This window comes from Plecotus auritus (assembly GCF_963455305.1).
Source record: "Plecotus auritus genome assembly, chromosome: 12".
In the NCBI taxonomy this organism is placed as follows: domain Eukaryota; kingdom Metazoa; phylum Chordata; class Mammalia; order Chiroptera; family Vespertilionidae; genus Plecotus; species Plecotus auritus.
Window position 1 is genome coordinate 29,581,775 of NC_137778.1, and position 18,958 is coordinate 29,600,732.

The 18,958-nt window shown below is 53.1% G+C and overlaps 3 protein-coding genes across 4 annotated transcripts; all 3 read right to left on the minus strand.

Annotated features, from left to right (window-relative positions):
* Positions 1–6,629: 6,629 nt before the first annotated feature.
* On the minus strand, positions 6,630–6,815 carry LENEP (lens epithelial protein; the record flags this gene model as incomplete). Its single annotated transcript, XM_080647650.1, has 1 exon — positions 6,630–6,815. One exon carries the CDS (start codon positions 6,813–6,815, stop codon positions 6,630–6,632), a length of 186 nt encoding a protein of 61 aa, XP_080503776.1.
* Positions 6,816–7,258: 443 nt separating this feature from the next.
* FLAD1 (flavin adenine dinucleotide synthetase 1) lies at positions 7,259–13,302 on the minus strand. 2 transcript variants are annotated; one of them, XR_013959416.1, is made up of 8 exons: positions 13,253–13,302; positions 12,578–12,802; positions 10,010–10,754; positions 9,174–9,321; positions 8,653–8,751; positions 8,310–8,569; positions 7,575–7,648; positions 7,259–7,474 (listed from the first exon to the last, which is right to left on the minus strand). XR_013959416.1 is itself a non-coding variant. In XM_080647987.1 (8 exons), the coding sequence occupies exons 2-8, from the start codon at positions 12,656–12,658 to the stop codon at positions 7,339–7,341; spliced, it is 1,473 nt and encodes a 490-aa protein (XP_080504113.1). In that variant the 5' UTR covers positions 12,659–12,802; positions 13,253–13,302; the 3' UTR covers positions 7,260–7,338. The 2 variants fall into 2 exon arrangements, 1 of the variants encoding a protein (XP_080504113.1); XM_080647987.1 differs by having other exon boundaries at positions 7,260–7,474; positions 8,380–8,569.
* A 2,116-nt stretch (positions 13,303–15,418) lies between these two features.
* Positions 15,419–18,801, minus strand: CKS1B (CDC28 protein kinase regulatory subunit 1B). Its single transcript, XM_080647643.1, has 3 exons — positions 18,664–18,801; positions 16,536–16,663; positions 15,419–15,938 (listed from the first exon to the last, which is right to left on the minus strand). Exons 1-3 carry the CDS (start codon positions 18,720–18,722, stop codon positions 15,889–15,891), a joined length of 237 nt encoding a protein of 78 aa, XP_080503769.1. The 5' UTR covers positions 18,723–18,801; the 3' UTR covers positions 15,419–15,888.
* Positions 18,802–18,958: the final 157 nt, after the last annotated feature.

The following is an 18,958-nucleotide window of genomic DNA, read 5'->3' on the forward strand; positions in this document are numbered from 1 at the left end:
CTTCAACCCCTTGGTCCAGCCAGTCCCTGCAGGGCGCAGATGGGTCCCTCCCTCCTTCGCTCCCTTCCACCGAGCTCTTACTTTGCTCTCCGAGCCTTTCCCACCCTCCTCTTTTCCCACCCTCTTTCCTCTCTATCTCTTTCTCCCTTCACCTGCCTCGGTCCCTTTCCCTCTCCCTCTTCCTCCCTTTCTCTCTCTCTCTCTCCCCTCTAGCCCCTATCTCTCGCAGTCCACCTTAACTTGAGCTCCGCCCCGGACCCCTAGCCAGCCCTCCGCAGCGGCTCCGCCCCTCCCGGGCCCTCCACCGCCCCGTCGGCCCATTGGCCTGAACACCCGCCCATCCCAACTGGGTCCCGCCTTGCGTTCGGCCAGGAACGGGGCGGAGCTGAGGGGCTGGCCTGAAAGCTGGAGGAGGGGAAGGGGCGGGCGGGGGGTGGTTAGTGTCCGCAGCGGTCGGGGAAACGAGCACCCCCTTCAAGGGCTCCCACTCCTCCAAGAGGGGTTTTCTGTAGGGTCAGCACCACGGAAGGGAAGGGTATAAGAGCTTAAAGATAAGCTAGGTGGGGGTGAGGCGGGGATTTAGGGGATTGAGGGGGGTCCCGTGAGGGGCTATAATCAGGTCAGGGCCCCGGGAAGTAGGGGGAGGGGAAGCCACCAGGCCCTCGGCTCCAGCTCCTACGCCTCATCCCTCCTCCCCCAAAGGGAGCGGGGGAGCAGAGGCTACGAGCACCCTGCGTCCCTCCCCACGCGTGACGGCACCCCGTGGGGAGGGATCGGCGCCCTGGGCAAGCATCCTCTGCGCTCCAGCCGTTGCCACTGCGGCCTTGGCTTTGTCAGAGGGGAGGAGCCGGGATCGCGAAGATGGGGGGGTGGGGGGGAGGAGAGGCTCGCTCTCGCTCCAGCTCCGGGCCTCCAGTCCGCGGCTTCCCGAAATGGATAAACTGAGTCTCTGAGAAGGAGGGACCTCTAGATTGGGATTCGCGGAGAACCAGGTGGGGAGGGGGCTGCCTGGGTATTTTAGGACGTTTGGGTTTGGAGGGGACCAGGATGCGACTTTCAGTGCCCCCCAATGGAGGAAGGTAGCCTGTGAGGGACACTTCCAGCTGGGCCTGCAGTGCTGTGTACCCCAAAGAGCCCCTCACACTAGTGTAAAACTGAATCAAATTCGGACACCGCGGGCCAGGTTCTGCTACCCGCGGCCGGCCTGGCCGATCTGGGTGGGACTCGCTTTCTCCTCCCCAACCCCCTCCGCAGGGGGCCTCCCTCCCTTTCCAGCAGGTGGCTCCGCGGGGCACCAGCTCAACCTGTTGGACCACAATGGGCGGTGCCAGTGTGGCCCTGGCCCTCACCCGGGCTGACCCGAGATCCCCGCGCAGGGGAGGGACAGAGTCCCGGTCCCTCCCTCCTCTTTCGGCCGTGACTCAGCCTCGGAGCTGCTGCCGTGTCCCAGCCAGGGGCGGAAAGTGTGAGGCGCCCCTGGGGGCCCGGGCCAAACCAAACAGCCCCCCACCCCAGACATTATCTCACTGGAGAATTAGGGGGGCTATAGGAAGGAGGGGGCAGCAGCAGGCATGGGGCGCTCCCGCTAGGGTAATCCGCTCCGGGTTTTCCTATCGTCCCTGTCCCCCTTGGGGCCCGAGGCTGGTCACTACTCCGGGTTTTCTTCTTGGCCCCGCCGGTCAGATTCCGGTTGTGGAGGGCCCGGCCCGGCGGGGTCCAGGCCAGGCTTTCCCCCTCCCTCCTCCAGCCGTCGGGGTCGCACTAGTCTGGGGAGCGGCTGTGCCAGGGGCTAGGCGGCAGTGCCAGATGCACCAGTGCATTGGAGAGGGGGCTGCTTCGGGGAGGAAGGGGCATGGCCGAGGGAACGGAGGGTGGGAATGTGTCACAGGGAGGGCAGAACTAGGGACTCCGCGGGCAATAGAAGGGCGGGCGCCTTGCTTGGCACCAGCCCGTAGGTATAGATAAGCGAACGGCGCCCAGCGCCTCGGGCTCGCCGCGTCCTCATCTCTGCGGGTTGTGTCCGATGTCATGCTGGACCCAGCTTGGATCTTTCAGGGTCGAAATGCCATTCCCCGCTTGATTCTCGACAGTCCTGGGACCTCCTGAGAGTCCCTCAGTGACCCTCCCACGTTTCTCTTCGTCTGGTCCACACATCTCCCTTCCTCGCCCAGAAGTCGGGGGGAGGGGGGAAATCCCGACTTGAAATTCCCGCCTACTCCCCAACTCCGGGCTCTCAACGCACCGAACCGCGAAGACGGCTGCGGCCGGGAAACGCGGCCGGGGCCGGGCCCTGCCCCCTCCCCCCGACAGCGGGCCGGGCCCCTGGGGCTCCGCCACCCCCGCCCCGCCCCGCCCCCAGGCCCTGACTGGAACTGGGAACTGGAGGGCAGGTGTTGGGCCTCCTGGGGATAGGGGAGCGTCCCAGATACGCACGTTCTAACTTAAATCTTCAGGCGACCAACTAGATACTAATTTTGGGGGGAAAGCAACAGGAGGTGGGTAAGTACCCGGAGAATGAAGTGTTTGACCACAGAGAAGGAGGAAGGCCCCGGCTGGAAGTGAACCCTCCTAGGGAGGCCTGCTACCTGGGCTGCCAGCGGCTGCGAAGCGGAGTGACGGCTGCTGGGCCACGTGCTCAAAGGGCATCCGCAGAGGAACAAGATGCTTTAGAGCCTGGAGGAGAGAGGGCTTCTGGCGAGAGGAGGGCCAGGTTCTGCCTGGGGGGGGGGGGGGGGAGGGCGGCGGGGGGGTCCTGAGTGAGTGGGTCTGGGGACCTGTTCTGGAATGTGGGGGGCCGATCTGTAAGTGGAACGTCAGTCTGCGCCAGGCGCCCACCTCTTCCCTGCTGCCCCCCTTCCCTCCCCGTCCCCCCCACGCCCGCTGCCTCCGCTTCCCTCGAAAAACCCGCCGCCCAGGAAACCGCTGGGGGCGCTCAGACCGCAGCACCCCCAGCTCGCCGCCCCCCGGCGCCCCACCGCGACCGCCCAACCCACCTGAAGGGGCCGTGGCTGCGAGGGTTGCCCCCCTCTCGCCGACCCCCCCACACACACACCTGCGGGCGGCACTATTTATAACTCGGCGCCTATTCCGCGCCTCTGGGCGGGAGCGGGCTGCCTCGAAATGTTAATCATCGCCGGGATCTCTGCGCCCCCCAGGGCCGGGGGAGATAAATTTAGCTTCAGGAAGTTCGGGGGAACATTTTCCAAAACTCCACGTCCCAGGGAAGGCGAATCAGAAGCCCTCTGCTCTCAACCTCCCTCCAGCCAGCCACCAGGCGGCGCAGGTCCCCAAGTTCCCGGAACCCAGCTAAGAGTCTGGGGCGCTGCCTTGAAGCTGGGATAGGTAGAGGTGCAGGCGAAATATGGAAGGGTACTGAGGGCTGGAGGTCAGAGCGTCCAGAGAATGGCCGGAAGAATGGGTATGGGTACGTCCGGACAGCCTGGAGTACACAAAGCCTCAGCTGGGAGTAACTGAGAAAGGGGCTGCGTCTTCTGCCTTTTGAAGGGAAAATGACTCATATGCAAACGAGATGCAAATAAGAGTCTTTGCCCTTGGGGGTCTGCGCTCTGGAGCTGGTGAAACGACCCCATTCCAACAGCCTTACTGGGAAAATGTGGGAGCCTCCCAAGCTCATTACTATAATAATCCAGTTTATGGCGTGTGGCTCCTCAGACCACTTCGCTATGGCCTCTCTCCTCCACCTGTCTTTCCTACACCACCGACGGCCTTATATCCTACGAAATCAGCTGGGAATTCTGGTGTCATGCCGCTCCTCCTCCTCAGGCCGGCGTCCTGTGGCCACTGGAGGGTCCCAGGGCGCAGAGGGGTAGTGAGATCTTACCTATCCCGCCCTATTTTAGCACTCTGGTTCACTTTTCCCCTCCGCCGCCAACCCTCTAGGGAGCTCCTGAGAGCAGTTTGGACACTCAAAACCTGAGCTTACTCTAAGTGGAGAGAGCATTGCAGGGAAGCTGCTGCATCTCCTTTTCCTTCTAGAGGAGCGGGGAGGCCCAGGCCAGGGAAGCATCGCTTGGCCTGTGTGGATTGGGTGACAGTGAGGAAGATGGGGAAACCGTGAACAAGGGGAGCTTAGGTGTGAGTGGAAGCTGGAAAGCATGGAGTGGGTGCAGAATCAGGGGAGCAGTCCCCTCCACACTTTGCGTGCCTGGCCCTGCCTCCCAGGCCACCTAGGCCATCATCCCCAGCACCAGTTCAGAAGAGGAAGGCAGGCTAACTGAGAGAAGCCCTGAATTTGAGGGGAGAAAATCTGGGTTCACGAAATGACTACTGTACCCCAGTGTGCTGGGGGTATAACTTTGGATGGGTCACGTACCTCTCTGGCCTTGTTTCCTTCGCTGTTAAATGGGGTGATTACCTTTGTTCTGTCTACTTGATAAAAAAAAAAAATCCGTACCTAAGTCTATATCTCTTGAGGTTTAGAGAGAGGGGGAGAGAGAAACATCAATCAGTTGCCTCCCATTCTCGCCCCAGCCAGGGAAGGAACCCACAATTCAGGTATGTGCTCTGACCAGGAATTGAACCTGAAGTCTTTTTGTGTGTGGGACGATGCTCCAGCCAATTGAGCCACCCAGCCAGGGCCTGCCTATGTTTGAAGTGGACTTTCGTAAGGCTCAAGCACTTTGTAGTGTGAAAGGGCTCTCAGTCTTTCCACATTCAGGGCTCTTTTCAGCTCTGACACGCTCCTTCGGCCACTGGAAGTCTCTACACTCCCTCAGTTCCTCACCACAGGCCATAGCCCTGGGCTCTGACTTCCTCCACCTACCACTTCCCCAGTGGTCTTTGCCAGGCATCCCTTCCCCTGGCCAAAGCCCTTCTACTCGGAACTCTCAAACCCCAGGGTCCACCTCCAGGCACTGCTTAGCTTGGTGGAAGTGGGGCCAAGAAAGGAAAAGCAGGCAGAAGGCCAGGGAAGGGCTGGCTCTGGCTAGAGAGGGAACAGGTGATGAGCCCCAGATTCACATGGGAGGATACATTCTATGTCCACCTCCACCACTAACCTCTCTCTGGTTGGATTGCCTCTTCTCACTTATGTGCCCTGGGATGAGGGTGGGGCTCTGAAGGTTCAAGCCCAGAGCACAGATCTGTGGATGCCTAAAGAGGGGTGATGAGCTGCCAGAGATAAGAAATAATCTTGAGTTGGAGTACTATGCTGCCACAAAAAAGAATGGTATATAGTAGGTACTCAATATTTGTTAAGTGAATGAATATGCAATATATGCATAGACTATCTCTATAATGCTCTCCGAGAAACTGGTAACATGGTTACCTCCAGGGAGGAGAGCTGAGGGCGGGAGGGTAGGTGTAGGAGGGAGTTTTACCTTTTACTATTAGAGTCCTTTACTCTAGGCATATAGTACCTTTACAAAAATAAAAAGAAAGTAAGCCCAGAGAAAAAGGAGTTAACTAAGAAGAAGGCTGAGGAAGAGCTGGTGCCTGGGAGTTGGGGGAGGGCGCAATACACCATCTCCAGGCCAGTTCCCCAGGAGAGAAAGAGGGGGGGCAATAACTGGACCCCAACAGGGGCCAGGAAATGAGGGTAGAGATCCCAGGGACGCTTTGGCCAATGGCTGGCTCTGAGGTTGTAGGGGACTGTGAATGGGCATGTCCGTACGCATGAGTGAGCGTGAGCAAGATGTCGGAAGTAGTTCATGTGTACCTACCACTGGAAGTAATTCTGGGAAAGCAGTTGGTGGTGGCTGCCAGGGGAGGGGAAGCCGATTCTGCTCCTCTGGCTGTGTGTGTCCTGTGATGAGCCTGAGGGACCAATGTGGCCACGCAGGTGCCTGTTTCTTGCAGCTTTGTGAGCTGGAGGAACAGGGCCCTTACTTCCTCTGTGAGCGGGTGACTAGCCTCACCCCAGGGCTTTCTCCAAGACCCCCAGAGGCAGGAGCTGGCCAGACCAGGTCTTCTATTGGAGTTCCCATCCTAATACACAGGGCCTCACAGAAGACCCCGCCCAAGCTTGACCCCTCCCTACCCATAGCTTGGGAGGAGCTGGGCCTTTCCACCCTACCCACTCAGACCCTAGTGAGTCAGGAAATCTGGCTTTCCGCCTCAGTTCCATCTAGGACAACCTCCTTCCTTCCCTGCCCAGCCCCCTGGCTCCAAGTCCCTGGCAGTGCTTTTTCTGACATGCAGAACTTTTAGGCTCAAGACCTATTTATTATATATATAGCGCAGTGGTTCTCAAACAGAGATATTAGGGGGCAGCCCGTTCCTGGCACTAAGAGGATATGGTAAGATCAACCATCTGGGCTGGTGGGCTCACTGTGCCAGGCTTGGAGAAGTGCCAGGTCCTGCTGCAGTCTTATTAGGGTCCTAGCCAGCAGGCCAAGGTCCCGTGCACCAGAGGTGGGGACTGGAAATGGAGGCCCGGAGATGAGGCAGGTCTGACACAGATGGCACCAACCCAGAGCTGGATCCACACTTCACTCCTTGTTTGTGGCCCATCCTTGGTCAAATGCAGCTGGCCCTGGGAGTCTTGATGGGGGTTGAGCTTGGCACTAAAGAGAATAGAAAGCTGAGAGACAGTCTCTGCTACAGCAGCAGCAGCCATGCCTCCTGTTTGTCCTGCCTCGCTCACCTGAATGAGGCGTTTCCTGCTGCCATTAATCCAGCAGCTCCTTGACACACCAGCAGCAGAGGAGGATGTAGGCAACCTCCCTCAGGGTGCGCTGCAGGCCCGCCCACCTGGTGCCCGTCTTTACAGCAGGCACCCGGAGCCCAGTGTCTCGCAGGGCCCCTCTGAGGGGGAAAGGTAGCGCCTGGGCTAGGGGCTGTGTCCGGGCCTGCATGTGGGCAGCAGCTCTGAGGAAGGGTGTGGGAGCTGCCCCTGGTACCTTTTATCAACGCTGTCCCCACCCCCCAGGCCTCATGACTACAGGGACAAAGGCCCCGGGGTCTAACACAGGGAAGGTTCTGGGCCTGAGAATGGGCTGAGTCAGCCCCTATGCACAGCCATGAAGGAGGGGTGGGGTTAGGAGGAGGAGGAGCTGGCCACTCCATCTTTCATCCTTCACAGCCAGGCCAGCTCAGCTTCCCTCCCTCCAGCCTGAGCCTATAAACCTTGGGTGCCCTGCCTGGTTGCTGGTACCCCCAGTTTTTGGCACAACTCCCTGCTTCTGCCCCCTGGTGGTTGGCATTCCGTCAGAATCACCAACAAGAGCGCCTTCCCAGCCTCAGTGGCCTGGCCCCCTCTGCTTTCCCCATCCCCACGGGAGCAGGAAGACACAGGCACATGAGAGGAGAGGCACTGTTTATTGAGAGGTCACACCCCGGGCGGCCTCCTTTCTCTTCTGGAGTGGGCAGGAGTGGCGGTCACGTGCGGGAGTTCCGTTCTTCGTCTTCATTCTCAAGCAGGTAGGCTGGCCGGTAGGTGGGCTGTCCTCCTGGACCCAGGTACTTCAGGGCTGGGTTCTGCACCGTGTTCTCCCGGCTCCCCAGTGACGTGTAGCTGGAGCCAGGAGAACAGAGGGCGAGTGTGTGGTGAGGTGGCTCTCCCTATCTCAGCACCTACATGTTTCTCCACACCCATGCTCTCCCCACACCCTTACCCTCGGTCATACAGGATACAGTATGGGACAAACAGCTGACGCAGGAAGTCCCAGATGTCTCTGTAGGTCCAGTCCTGGGAGGGCAGAGTGGGAGAAGAGTCACAAATGCTGCCCTCTCCCACTCTACCCTCTGCTGCCTGGGAAGGGGCCCCGTCAGGGTTCCTCTGCTCCCTTGGCCTCGGAGGGCCTGTTATCTGATGGGCTGGTACGTCTTGCTCTGTGTAAGCCAAGCAATGAGAAAGAGAAGTCTTCATCCTGTCCCTCTCCACTCTCAACCCACCCTCCACTGGCAGGTCAGCTCCAGAGGACAGGAAGGGCTATGTCTGTGGAAGCCAGCTGTCCAGCAGAACTTTCTGCAGCAATGAACTGTTCTCTTGCTGTGCTGTCTAATGTGGTGGGCATTTCCACTGTGGCTAGTGCAACTGAAGAACTACTTTTGAATTGTGTTTAATTTTTAAAACTGAGATATAATTCACATGCCACTGAAATTCATTCTTTTAAGATGTACCATTCAGTCATTTGTACTTCATGCTTTGAGTTTAAGTAGATGGCTAACGGTTACCATATTGGACAGCACAGGTCCAAGTCATTGTTCTGTCCGTAGCAAAAAGCACAATGCCTACCACTGAATGAGTGCTCAATAAATATTGGTCAAAAGGCTGAATGAACAAATAGCACAGCCTTCCTTGGATGATGGGGCCCCTTCCTCCAAGCCCCAGGCTCCAATGTCCCTACCTCAGGAAGCCAGGGTGCAATGACTGACAGGGGGCATGGACTGAAGGCAGTCAGTCCTCTTCTGCATTACCAGCAGCGGGTTGATGCGCATGAACGAGGGCCAGCCTGGGTCGGTGGGGCTGAAGGGACAGAGGCTGCAGGAGGAGGGGTCCGTGCGGCGGGTGCCCATCAGGGCAGCCTCCAGCTGGGGGTGCTGTGTCCGCAGCTGGCTCAGGGCCTGCTTCATCTCGCCCTCAGCCTCCAGCACCCGCAGATTGTACCTGAGGAAGGAAGAGGGCTGGGGGGGTCACAAATGGGCTTCTCCAAACCCCTCTTCGAGCCCAAACCTTCAGGCCCCTAGTACCTCTTGATGGTGTCCTGTAGAAACTGCTCCAGCTCAGGGAAAGGGGAGATGGTGCGGATATATAGGATCTGGAGGGGTTCTTGAGTATCAGGGCATTTCCTGGGGGAGAGGGGGAGAGAACCACAGGCTGGCCAGCACAGGCAGGGGAACGCTCTCCACAGAGCGCGCACTGTTCTCCTTGGCTCCTGGGATGCTCACCCTTCCCTTGTCTTTCCCATCCATCAGAACCTACTTCCTCCAGGAAGCCCACTCTGACCTCTCACCTCTCAAACCTGGGGCACACATCCCTGTTTCAGGTGGGTAAATCTCACCTCCTCAACAGGACCAGGACCTTCCACATCCAGGGCCAGGCAGGTGGCAGATGCTCAATAAATAAGGTGGAATGGGACTGAGAGGTCACTATGACTAACTCCCACCCAGACACCACTTTTCCCTTCTGCTTCCTGGGATGGGGAACTAGAAAATGGGGCAGCTCAGGTATCCTGGTATCTCGGGGCCTTGTCTCCAGCGGATAGGCTCACCTCTGCACAGCTGCATGGACGAGGTGCAGGAGGGCAGTGCAGTCCTTGCCCCCGTTGAAGCCCACGCAGAGCTGGGTGAGCCTGTACCGAGCCAGGGCGGTCTCAATGGTCTGCAGGGCACCTGCCACCTTTTTCCCTAGAGAAGACCCTGCCAGACAGGTAGGGAAGAGGCCATTATCAATCCCATGTGACACATATGGCCGTCAAAGGGTAGTTACAGCCATGATGCCCTTGCTTAAAACCCTTCAATATTTTCCCAGTGTTTCTAGGATAAAGTCCAGATTCATTCATGCTGCTTACTAGGCCGGCAGAGTGCTCCCTGCCTGCCATTCAGCCGCATCGCCTCTCAGTGTCTCCCCCTCCAGGATCCTGGTTTCTGTCCACTCTCCTAAACCTCCTTGCTGCTTCCTCTGGACCTCTCTCATACTGTGTGCTTTGCCCCACTCCTCGTCTGGCCAAATGCTCCTTATCATGCAGCTTACACGTCACTTGCGCAGAGAAGCCTTCTCTGACCCCAGATCGAGGCTGATCTCCTTGCTGTGCAGTCCCCCTCACACTGACATCTCGTGCATAATTATCTGTTTAAAGTTTACCTTTCCTGTTAAACTGCTGTCCATGGAGTGGGTGTACAGCTGTCCTATTGCGCTATCTCCCCAACACCCAGCACAGTGCTGGTGAAAGTGGGTACTCACTCAATATTTATTGGAAGAATGAATGAATCGTCGTCATCTACCTTCTCCTGGATTTTTGGGAGCCTCCAAAAGCCCCTGCATTCCTGAGACCTAGGGTGGCACCTGTGGTTTGGTACCTCTGCCCGTCCCCCCGGAGGCCCCTACCTGACTTGGCGAGTTTGTAAACAGCCTCACTGGCCTGCTCCATGGCATTGGGTACGTAGGGGACCAGTGATCCCTGAGGCAGACGTGCGGTCAGGTAGGCCAGGCATTCCTCCAGGGGCCCTTCTTCCTGTGAGTCCAGTGTCACCTTCACCTGATAGTAGTTGCTGCCCCAGTCAGGGTAGGAACCCAGGCCAAGCCTGTGTCCAAAGTGGGCCTGGGCCTCAGCCAGGATGGGGGCGATGGAGGCCTCGTCAGCTGCTACATACAGCTCCCGCAGGTGGAACTGAACAGCTGTGTTTTGAAACAGTCCCTTCAGGCCCTCCAGCACCCGCCGCAGCAGCTCTGGAATGCCTGGGAAGAGGTAGACGTTGCGGACCGAAACCAGTGGGAATTTGAAGGGGCGGCCAGTGTGAGGATCTGTGCCGTAATGCAGGCGGGCAGAGGAGGGCACCAGTGACAGCTTCTCCCAGCCCTGCTTTCCTAGGGCTTTGATGGCTGCCTGCAGCTCAGGGTGTGGCTTGAGCTCATCCCCAAAAGCCTGTGCTGCTGCCTCAAAGGTCACATCATCATGAGTGGGACCAATGCCCCCTGCCGTGAGGACATGAGTGAAGCGGCTGGAAAAAGAGGTGATCTCAGCGGCAATGGTGGCTACCTCATCGGGTACAACAGAGACTCGGCACACCTGGACCCCCAGGGAGCGCAGTGTCCGGCACAGGAAGTAGGTGTTGGTGTCCTGAGTGTGTCCCTGGGAGGTTGGAGATGGGGAAGATGAGCGTCAGTGCTGTGGGACGAAGGGCAAAGGGGGCCAGGATGGAAGTTGCATCTGCCTGATGATGGGGCACTCCGCTCTCTGGGGGATACCACCTCAGGCTGCCAAGAATTCTGGACTGAGCACCAGAGCGAGAAGATCCATGTGAACGGAGTCAGGGATGATGTGCTATATCGTGGGCCTCCTTCTCTGCACTGTGACCTTGACCTCATCTATGTTTATGAATTCAATTATCAATCCCATGTGACAACTTCTCTACTTCCTCACCAACCCGGACAGTCTCAGTCCCTTGGCATCAAATGCGTATTGGGCATCTTCACCCTAACCCTGGCTGTTAATAGCATCCCCAGACACTGTCCACAGCCAGGCAGGCCCTTTATGCTGTCAACTCCACTTCTGAAATATGTCCCCATCTGCTCTCTTCTCTCTGTCCCAACTGCCACCAAGCAGGTCTTTGGCACCTTTCACCTGAATAGTTGCAACAGCCTCCTGGCCAGGCTCCCAGCTCCAGCCACAGTGCTCTGCCTGGTGCCTCCTGAATACCCTTCCTAATGTGTTACTGTGATTGCATCACTCTTGGACTCAAAAGCCATTTGTTGTTTCCAACCATATACAGAATAAAGTTCAAATTCTTTTGCAGAATACTGGAGGCTGTCTATGGTATGTATACAATCTTCTTGCCCAGCCCCATCTCCACTATTGTTCTACAGAGGTTAGTGGTTAAGTGGTTGCTCTGGAGTGAGAATCAAGTCCATTTAGCACTTCCTAGCTGTGTTACTTTGGGCAAGTTTCTCAACTTCTCTGAGCCTTAGTCTCATAATATATTAATTAAGACTTATAGCCCTGGCCGGTTTGGCTCAGTGGATATAGAGCGTTGGCCTGTGGACTCAGGGGTCCTGGGTTCGATTCCGGTCAAGGGCACATGCCCGGGTTGCGGGCTCAGTCCCCGGGGGGGGGGGGGGGGCGCTGCAGAAGGCAGCCGGTTGGTGATTCTCCCTCATCATTGATGTTTCTATCTCTCCCTTCCTCTCTGATATCAATAAATATATATATAAAAAGACTTAGCCCTAGCCGGTTTGGCTCAGTGGATAGGTCCCAGGTTCGATTCTGATCAAGGGCACATGCCCAGGTTGTGGGCTTGATCCCCAGTAGGGGGCTTGCAGGAGGCAGCCGATCAAAGTTCTCCCTCATCATTGATGTTCTATCTCTCTCTCCCTCTTCCTTCCTCTCTGAAATCAATAAAAATATGTTAAAAAATTACATATAAAAGTACCAATGTCATGGGGTTGTTGTGAGGATTAGTAAAATCACATATATGATGTAATAAGCTTACTGCCAGGTCCTAGTAAGCATTCAAAAAATAGGGATCACTATTACTATTACAAACCTGATGCCTACCATGACTTCCCTGATTATTCAGAAGGGATTTCTCTCTTCTAGTACTTTCCTTCTATCCCACCCACTCTGCTGCGTGCCTTGGCTCATTCCTCAATTAGGTTGGATTTAACTTTTAAATAATACATGCACCTATACCTCCTTTACATGCTGACTCCTTGTCATTTCTGTAAAGCTCCTCATACTGCTAGGCACTCTGTAGAAACTTTGCTGTAAGCTTTTCAACGGAATAATTAATTGAAAGAATGAGGGTCACTTTTCCTCCACCACTCTGGACTCACTCCAGAATCCTAGGGCAGCAAGGGGACCCCCACCCTGGTTCACCCTCCTTCAACACCATGTGGAGCAGACTCTTAAGGACAGGAGAACGCCCCGCCCTCCCCCCTCTGCTGTCCCAGACACACCTTGAGGATCTCATCTCCAACAATGATGATGCCCGCCGTCACGCTGCGCCCTGGGGGAGGTGCAGAGGCCCTAGATGCCATGGTCCTGCCTTCTCTGCCCCTCTGCAAGGCCCTCCAGTAGCCACCCAGACCCCCAAATAGGGGGCGAAAGCACGGGAGTCCCGCCAGATCTAAAGGGCACTGGGGGCCATAGCCTGGGAACAGGGGGTCCGGGGTCGAGGCAACCTGGAGGAGCCAGAAAGGAAAATGGGGGAGAGCAGGAGGGCATGGTCTTCCTCACCAGGCCCTTGACAACGGACTCCTTTATTCCTGCCTCTTTAGTAAACATGTTCTCAAAATCCAGCCCATGCCTCTTTTAAATGTTTTCTAAGCTTGGCTCTAGTCTTAAAATGTCCTGCTCCAGCTACCACTTTAAAGGTCTTGTGTCTGCCGAGCTCGGTTCCTCGGGTCTGCTCTATCTTGGGCAACTACACCTTTAAATGTCTCTTCTCTTTGGGGCACCTGTCCCTTTAAATGTCTATCTGCTCCTGGGATTTGGGCCCTTTAAATACGTTCCCTTCCTCCACCCAGACCAGAACTCAGCCGTCTTCTTCTGAAGGCTTCCGCACCCTTTCTAGCCCGAATCCCACCTCTTCCCACCACTCTTCTGACAGCTGAATTCTCTCAGGTTCTCACCTGCTTCAGCCCCTTCACCAGGTCTTTCCCTCTCTCCTTTCCTCTTGTCCCAGGACAGCTTCCGTACTCACAGTCCCACCTCAGAGCCACACTTAACTCATTTTAATTGGTCCTTTTGGCTGTCGCTCAGACTACCTCCACGTGTTCATTGGTGAAGTCGACTGTCACTCGCGAGCCTTAGCCAGCGGGCGGGAGCAGTGCTGGGTTGTTATTAGCGACAACCACGTGGTCACCCTTTGCCCGGAAATGTGGAGGCCGGGCTCAGGGGATGGTGGTTGGGATGAGGAGGGGCCGGGCGGGAGGGCTGGGGTGCGAAAGAAGCGGTGCTTGGTGATGCTCTAAGGATTCTGAGGTGCTTTCTGCTCTTAGAAATAAAGGGGGGCTTGACTTTAACCTTTGTTTTGTATTCAGATTCTCGTGTGCACGGCTGTTTTCATTAGCCATAACCCAATTTATTATTGGCTAAGGGTCAGGAGCTGCTACTGGTGTTTGAAGGGATTTTATATTATAGCAGATGGAGGGACACCAAGAACAATTATCAGCATTGCCTGTGAGGTAGGAAGATCTTGGAGGTGCCCTTTTAGTGTGGAGAACTTTTTGTCTCTGATATAAACAATAAAGCTAATTATTTAATCCTCATTGACAAGACAGAGCTTTGCCCCACCTTGCTCCAGATGGTGCTTAGTTTAAGCATCACCTGTTATTGCTCTTGCAAGTACAAGTGATGGCAGCGACTAGGGAGTGCCACGTGCCCACTTTGTACTCCTCTCCTTATCCTCATTCCATTGCCATGGTCTAAGTGTTCATCAAACCCTAATGTTCTTACTATTTGTCTGGTGACCTTGGGTGAGGACTGAGATCTGTATTTAACAAGTTCTCAGTCATGGTGATGCTACTGGTCTGTGGACTTTTTTTGTATAAGGTTTAGAATCCACTCATCATTTGGAAGACTGCTGAACCGCACCTGGCCGGCCTCATGACTCCTAAAAACCCTTTAAGATAGATATAATGTCTGTTTTACAGATGGGCAACAGGCTCAGAAAGGTGAAGGGATGCCACACAAAATAAAGTGAATGGTAGAACCAAGCTTCTAGACCATTTTTTCTCAAGTAAGCGCTAAAAAAACAAAGCCCTACTTGCCTAATGACATAAGCCATGTGCTTTATTATCTTAATAAAGGTGATATTTTGGAGGTAACCCCCCCCCAAAAAAAAACCCACACAACAACAACCCATTCAAACATCAGCTCTGGTCCAATCCTTTATCAGTGGCTTCTCAAGCTAAGCATGCACCAGAATCAACTGGAAAGCTTGATAAAATGTCGCTGGGTCCAACCACCATTGTTTCTGATTCAGTTAAGTCTAGGGTGGAGCCCAAGAATGTACATTTCTAATGAGTTTCCAGATGATGTTGATGCTTCCGGTCCAGGGACTACACTTGTACTGCTCTTGGAACAAACTGATGGAAGACAGGGAAAAGGTGGTAGATTGACCTCCCTTACTTAGTACTGTTATTTTTAAAAGTATGATTTAGTGAAATGTTTTCTTGAACAGCTAGTTTTCTGTTTTCTCAAAAGTTAGTGCTGTAACTACCTCCATAGGAATGCTTGAAATCCCTACATCCAGGCCACACTCCAGGCCAATTAAATCAACACCTTTAGGAATGATTTACAAATCAGTACTTTTAAAGCTACCCAGGGGATTCCAACGCTCAGCCCAAGTGAGAACTACTGAAAATTCCCAACCAATGTGCAGTGAAAAGGCCATAGGCGAGCCGGAGCCTTAGGGTAGGCAGGAACGGAGCACCCTACCAGCCTCTGGCTGATGGCCTCCCCCCTTACCCTTGTGTGCCCTTCAAATACTGGGACTGTATTAAAGGCAGCATCCCTGACTATGGGAAACAGTTCACTTGTTTTGATGAGATGATGTTATCCCTATATAACCTCTACCTTTGGCCAGTAGTTAGATCAAAATATATTTCAGTCCATGTCTGACAGCATGTCTGCTTTTAAGATTGGATTAAAAACCAGTTACCTGACTGTTGAAATAAACCTCATTATCAGCAAAGCTGAGCTTCATTATCTAACTGAAGGGCTTATAATTAGAACCATATATTGAATGTGATGCTCACCCCGAGAGGAGGAAAAACCTTGACAAGCAGAGAATTAGATTATAAAAAAAAAATTCCTCTTTAATCAAGGCTTTTAACATGAAATAGAATTCTTGAATAAAATGGAAAGTTCCCAATACATTGAAACATAAATCCCCATACATACACCTGGCAGGAAAACAAAACAAAACAGCAAATTTACACAATCCCTGTTACAGCCACGGTCTCATTCTCAGACGCTTCCTCCATCTGCCACGTGTGTTCTGCTGGATACAGAACTCATCATGGTTTGAGGGGTCACACTCAGCTGAGGATGCAGCCCTCAGAGCACACCTCTGGCTGGCCGTGCTGCTGCTGGCTCTGCTTAAGTAGCAAAGCAGTCACCAGCACATTGCAAACAGTGTATTTTAAACATCCTTTAAATAGCAAAGTGAGAAACAAGAAGGCAACATAATGTTATCAGAAAGCTGTTAGCAAGTGAGGACAGCTGAGTAAAGCTGAGGCTGAAAAGTGGCTCGCCAGCTTCATTACTTTGGCTTCTTGGGCAGTGGCCTCCGGAACAGCAAGATGTGAGGTTCTGAAAGAGTGAGTGAAATCTAAGAGACAAACTAACACCAGTCTATGCACACTCTATAGGGTATCCCACTCCCATTTCCCAGCTATCACCCACTCGGACCTTGATAACTAAGATTTAAGCATATGGCTTTAGAAGCAGACCCATAAGCCTGGCCTGTCTGCCAAGTATACAATTGTTAATATCAGTTTTTTTGCTATGTTTGTGAAGCCCCAGGGTGTCCTTTATTAGTTTTGCTTGACAGCTTGGTGTCTGGTGTCTTATCAGGAAATATACTTTCCTTGGCTTATTTGGAACACATCCAAGAATTCTTTCTGATGGACAATGAAGTAGGGACCATAATCTCTCCCAGAGTATATGTGGCCTTAAAAAGAGAGTACCCTCTGAGTGAATTAGATACTAAAGGTTTTTCAGGAACAGCCTGTCTCTGAACTTCCTGTATACTTCACTCTATTTTTGGTCACTCCAATTTTTCTAGATGACGGGTGGGGTAAGAAACGGGTGAGCCACCCCCACCTTCCCCTTATTTCTTTGGGTTATGTGACCTATCATTTCCTCAGTGAAACAGCCCTACATGGTTTTTTCAGCCATTGCACTGACCTGGTTCATGGATCATATAATGGACCCATCCCTGACTCTGCTGAACACCAAGATTCCTCCATTCAGATTCAGACATCAAATGGGTTTTAGGGACCAGCTTGGCTATGTCCTTGGGCAACATGACATGCCTGTAACAGAAACATGGGAAGGTAGGGAATTTGTCAGTACTGGGTACAGCCTGTTAGGCAAGTGCCTGCATGCAAAGCCAAGAGACAAGAGAAAAGAGACACCAGTTCTTGTGGGATATAGGCCGCTAGAAATAAAGGCCAACTTATGTAAATCCTCGCGAAGGTATATTTAAAAGTACAAATTAAATAACTCAAGTGAACGAGCACCTAAACTTCAGGCACTGTTGATACATTGCCTCTGCCTTCCTGGAGCTTAGTCTTCTAGTTGATGATCCTAAAACAATACACGGTACACATGGTATTAATAATAATTAAAGGTGGTTTTGAACAGGATTGGTATGGAGGAGGTGATTTTTGTGAAGAAAGGCCTAGTATGTAGTGCTACGTGCAAGAGCCAGCACAAAGGATGAAATAACGTCAATGCCTTAGCCTTTAAAATCTATTCTTCATTTCATTTTCTTAACTCTGAAGGGATGTGCCATGAGACTTCTTTTGGGAAACTTCCTGCTTTTCTAACCAAGGATAATTCTCTTTTCATGGCCAAGAAATTATTACTCTAATTTGAATTGGTCTAACCCAGATAGACTTTATCATGCTAAATGAAAATGTACTAGTAACAGATTTTTTTCTAAAGAATCTGTTCTTGTCTGAATGTCTGAAAATAGCTAATAGTATAACAAGCCCCTAGCACAAAGACTAGCTTCAATAACTAATTAGACAAAAATCAGAACCCCCCACCAAAACACAAAAGCTTTTCTTAAACCTAAATACCACTGCCAAGATTACATATTCAAGGGTGAAACTATTGCTTCCTCCTCCTCCTCCCTGGCCCTGCCATGGGCTACAAGCACATCATTTTAGTTAGCTCAGTTCAGATGTGGAAGAAAACAGCTGAGGAAAAGGAAGTTAATTGGGTCCAAGCATGGCCTGGGCCCTGGGGTCTTTCCCCAAGGACCTGGCATAAAGACGATAAATGTATTTGTTAGCATAGGCGGAGCTCTCCAGCCAGAGGGTCCAGAGCCCTGTGCTAGACTGGAGAAGAAACACAAGCAAGCTTCCATTTTATGGTCTTTGGTTAAGAAGACAAGCTACAAACCAGGAAGTTGTTTTAAGTATCACACTTAATACAATTAGTGGAAGGCCAACATTTGTAGAACCCCTTCCGATTTTCTACTCTAGAACTGTGAGTTTAGGATTTATCAAATGCAGACACTGTAGAAATTCCTTTCTTCATCATCCTTGGCAAGTCGTATGTGCTCCCATCACAATCTGTACGTATCTATATCATACCAATTATCACCTTCTTTCTGAAGTCTGTCAGTATCTCCACAGATTATTTTAGGTTTGTTGAAAGCAGACACCATGCTTACCCTCGTACTTGAGTAGAATCTATATAAACACTCCATTATTGTTTCCTAAACGAATCCCCTTCAAATATTTGAAGGGTATCGACTGGGTCCATGTTAAGTCTTTTCTCAATGTTCCTGGCCAGTTTTATTCCATTCCAGTCCCTCGAAGCCCCCCTCCTAATACAAGCCGGACAACCAAGCCCCTTTTTCAGGAATTAATGAGGACACTCGCTCTGTATTGAAGACGCGAGGAAAATTCGAGCTCCGCCTTTACCACCTTTTCCCAGTAGGTTCCGTGTTTTATGGTGTTGCCGTGACACTAGCTGTCTTAAGAAGGCAAGTTCAACGTGCTCAATGAAGTTTAGAAGGACCCGGGAACCCCAAGGGGTGAGGGTCGTCTGGTGGCTAATACTCTAACCACGCCCACCTACGCCTCCCCCAAGAGGGATTACACCAAATTCCATACTGTTACTTTTACAAGCGTCGCCTACCTTCGCGCATGCGCTTTACGCTCTCAACTACCCCCGCACCCCGTCCCGTTAATCTGCTGCGCACGCGCCCATTCTGTCCTTTCAGTCCTAGTTACTAACTCCTCGTGCCCTCACTTGTCAAAGCTCACCCCCTCGTTATGGCCCCCACGCCGGCACTAACCGGTACTCGAACTCCTCATCGTCGTATTTGTCCGAATAGTAAATTTGTTTGTGCGACATGATCGCTCTGCCTGAGATCGTCAGCCCCGCGCCGCCAACCTCCAAACAACTCCCAGCAGCACGCGCTCCCACCCACTTTGGCCTCACTTTCAAACACGCCGCCTGCACTTTCTATTGGTCCCTCCGATTTAAGGCGGGACAACTCCATCTCCAAGCCTCCTATTGGCTTATATTTGCTTCTCGTCGAGTCCTTATTGGAGCGCACTTGTTACGTTTCTCAAGGACGAGCTTAGGTA

Bases quoted from the DNA above. Each gene is read 5' to 3' on its own strand.
- FLAD1 (XM_080647987.1), bottom strand. From the start codon at position 12,658: ATGGCATCTAGGGCCTCTGCACCTCCCCCAGGGCGCAGCGTGACGGCG. The intron at 9,322-10,009 runs GTAGGGGCCTCC...CCTGTCTGGCAG, and splicing joins TTACAAACTCGCCAAGTCAG to GGTCTTCTCTAGGGAAAAAG. The intron at 7,475-7,574 runs GTAAGGGTGTGG...TCCTGGCTCCAG, and splicing joins TGTATCCTGTATGACCGAGG to CTACACGTCACTGGGGAGCC.
- CKS1B (XM_080647643.1), bottom strand. From the start codon at position 18,722: ATGTCGCACAAACAAATTTACTATTCGGACAAATACGACGATGAGGAG. The intron at 16,664-18,663 runs GTTAGTGCCGGC...TTTCTGTTACAG, and splicing joins GATGAGGAGTTCGAGTACCG to GCATGTCATGTTGCCCAAGG. The intron at 15,939-16,535 runs GTCAGTGCAATG...TCACTCTTTCAG, and splicing joins TTATATGATCCATGAACCAG to AACCTCACATCTTGCTGTTC.